This window comes from Humulus lupulus, chromosome 1 (genome assembly GCF_963169125.1).
Source record: "Humulus lupulus chromosome 1, drHumLupu1.1, whole genome shotgun sequence".
Taxonomy (NCBI): Eukaryota; Viridiplantae; Streptophyta; class Magnoliopsida; order Rosales; family Cannabaceae; genus Humulus; species Humulus lupulus.
The window spans coordinates 35,203,922-35,206,625 of NC_084793.1; the positions used below are offsets into that span (position 1 = coordinate 35,203,922).

Consider the following 2,704-nt stretch of genomic DNA (forward strand, 5'->3'; position numbering starts at 1 on the left):
TTCCTTGCGCATATTGTATAGCGCACTCTCAGTCACTGTGACACTCAAACTCAGTTCACACATATTCACTTTCGAATCCACATTATTCGACATCCAATCACCCAACATTCCCTCTAAGATTCTAACTGACATTTCAATCAAACCATATTCTATATATTAAAAGTATACATTTAGAAGAAGTAGAAGTAGAAGTAGAACATTGTTATTCCAAACTTAAAGCTCATTAAAAAATAACAATATATTTTCAATTCATTCATTCCTATGCAAAAACAATAATGAGGTATTATATTCATAGCTTTCTTCTTTCAATCGATACATTAATTAATCAATTCTGGAAAATCCATTTGTAATTCAAATCAAAGAAAAAATTTCACTGTTCTTCCTTCTTGGATGAGCTGGATTCTTCCTTATCCTCGTTTTTGAATTCCTGAACCAGAAAATCAGAGATAAAGAGATTCATATTATGAATTTGTTTGAGTAGAAAAAAAACATGTGAACAATAATAATCAGATTCATTACCGAGATCTTTGCACGTTCCTTCTCTCTAAGAGACGGAATCGAAGAAAACCTCAAGGATTGAGAATGGAGTTGCTTCAACCTGTACAATCGATCCACCTCGTTCTCCATACTCTTCTGGATCTCTCCTCTCTTTTCCAGCTCCTCCATCTCCGAATCCAAAACCGCATTCCTCTCCTTCAGAATCTTCTCCGTTCTCTCCCCGTCTAATCTCAGTCGCTCCAGCCTCTTCCTCATGGCACTCAGCTCCTCCGCCAGCGACGCGTCGAACGATCCCATCTTCGCCGGAGGTATTATCTGCTGCAACTCTTTCTTGGCCGGAGGTGGAGGTGGAGGTGGAGGCGGAGGCGAATGTTCCCCCACCACCGCCGCCTCCACCTGGAGGCGTTCTTGTTGTTTTGGCTTGGGCTTGGCAGGACTGCATTGATCTAGTAGGGTCGCCGGATTTTGGAGAAAGTTCCTCGGCTGGAGAGGCTTCCGGCCACTCTTGGTCCGGATTTTATGGTTTCCGATGGCCGGATAGTGAGCTGCGAGCATCTTCTTCGGATGATGATTATGATAGGATTATTAGGTTTTCTTTTTGAAAGAGAAAATGAGAGACTGATTTGTATAGAGCGGAGAGGAGAGAAAATGGGAGATTTGAATTTGAAAATGGAGAGGCGGTAACGGCTACTGACTGGGATAGGTTTACTTTTTTATCTTTATTAAATATGAATACAAACAAAGCTTAATTAAGCTGAGTCAGAAGAATAAGATTCTCCTCTTCGTATTGAAAAACGACATATCTTGAAATGTCGTTTTCATAATACGACGACAATGATATCTATTGATATGTCATAATTGTAGTTCAGACAAGAATGTTTTTTGTGATTCATTGGGAGAATAATAAGAAAAGAGTTGAGATGATTGATCATCAGTACTGAACAATGTTTTGTGATCTATAAATATAAAATATATTGTATACTATTATGACCAACAAGTTAGTTTGAAGATAAAATATTGCATGGAGTATATATCACTTCTCATATATTAATTGAGAATTTGAGATAATTAAGTTTAAAAAAACTTTAGTTTTTATTAATTAAGCTGTTACTGCCTATTATGTTTTTTAATAATTAGGAATAACTCCATTCATTGGAATAACATAATTAGTAGAATTGCAATGATTGACCATATTTTGTGATATATTTGCAAGAGTTTAGTTTTGTAATATATCATATATGTACATATTAATATTATATTATGACCAACAAATTAAGTTGGAGATAAATATTGTATGGAGTGGAAAGTTTAGTATATTAAAGCATTATATAATGGGAATGCAAAAGGTAATATATTGTTATATTTTACACTAATTTAAAAAAATATTACCTTAAAAGTGTTGTAAAAAATATGTTAAATTTCACACATATGCTAAAATTGTGCTAAAATGAAAGAAAAAAATAATAATTTTGATATATTCTCAATAAATATTAAATAACCATTAATTATTTAAAAGGTATTTGTGGTATAAATACTTAATGTTTCACATTTTTTACAATTAAATACCTAATCTTTTATTTTTACGGCAAAAATATTCAATGTTCAATATATGTTAAACATAAATACCTAATTTTTTTTCTTTGTAGCAAAAATACCTAAAGTTGCTAAAATATTGCTTCTGTAAGTACATTCTCTGTTAGAGTTGTTAATCATGTTGATTAAACAGACATATGTTACTCTGTAATCGGTCAATTTCATTTTTTTAAAATAATTAATTTGAAAAATGAATTAAAAAGACATTTTAAATTAATGCATTTAAAAAAAATACATATTTTGATGACAAAAATACCAAAATTACGGAGTGATACATATCTGGTGAGTCAACATTTAACCGCTCCAATAGAGGAGGTATTGACAAAAGTAATGTTTTAGCTACTTTGGATATTTTGTCGTAAAAAAATTAGGTATTTATTGTTAACAAATATTGAACAAGGGGTATTTTTACCGTAAAAATAAAATATTACGTGTAACAAGTCAGAAATATTGAGTATTTTTTACGCAAATACCCCATTATTTAATTTACTTCTTATGCATTAGAATAGAATTGCAAATATAGTATTAACTCTTTTTTTGTATTACACATCATACATTTAAAATAGTGTGATATATTTTCTCATCTCCAAGGCTCACCCATATTAGTAGCTAG

At 31.8% G+C, this 2,704-nt stretch overlaps 1 protein-coding gene across 1 annotated transcript; it reads right to left on the reverse strand.

The window, feature by feature from the left end:
• Positions 1 to 223: 223 nt before the first annotated feature.
• On the reverse strand, positions 224 to 1,172 carry LOC133822777 (high mobility group B protein 6). Its single transcript, XM_062255249.1, has 2 exons — positions 520 to 1,172; positions 224 to 427 (listed from the first exon to the last, which is right to left on the reverse strand). Exons 1-2 carry the CDS (start codon positions 1,051 to 1,053, stop codon positions 371 to 373), a joined length of 591 nt encoding a protein of 196 aa, XP_062111233.1. The 5' UTR covers positions 1,054 to 1,172; the 3' UTR covers positions 224 to 370.
• Positions 1,173 to 2,704: the final 1,532 nt, after the last annotated feature.

Bases quoted from the DNA above. Each gene is read 5' to 3' on its own strand.
- LOC133822777 (XM_062255249.1), bottom strand. From the start codon at position 1,053: ATGCTCGCAGCTCACTATCCGGCCATCGGAAACCATAAAATCCGGACC. The intron at 428-519 runs GTAATGAATCTG...TTTCTGGTTCAG, and splicing joins AGGAACGTGCAAAGATCTCG to GAATTCAAAAACGAGGATAA.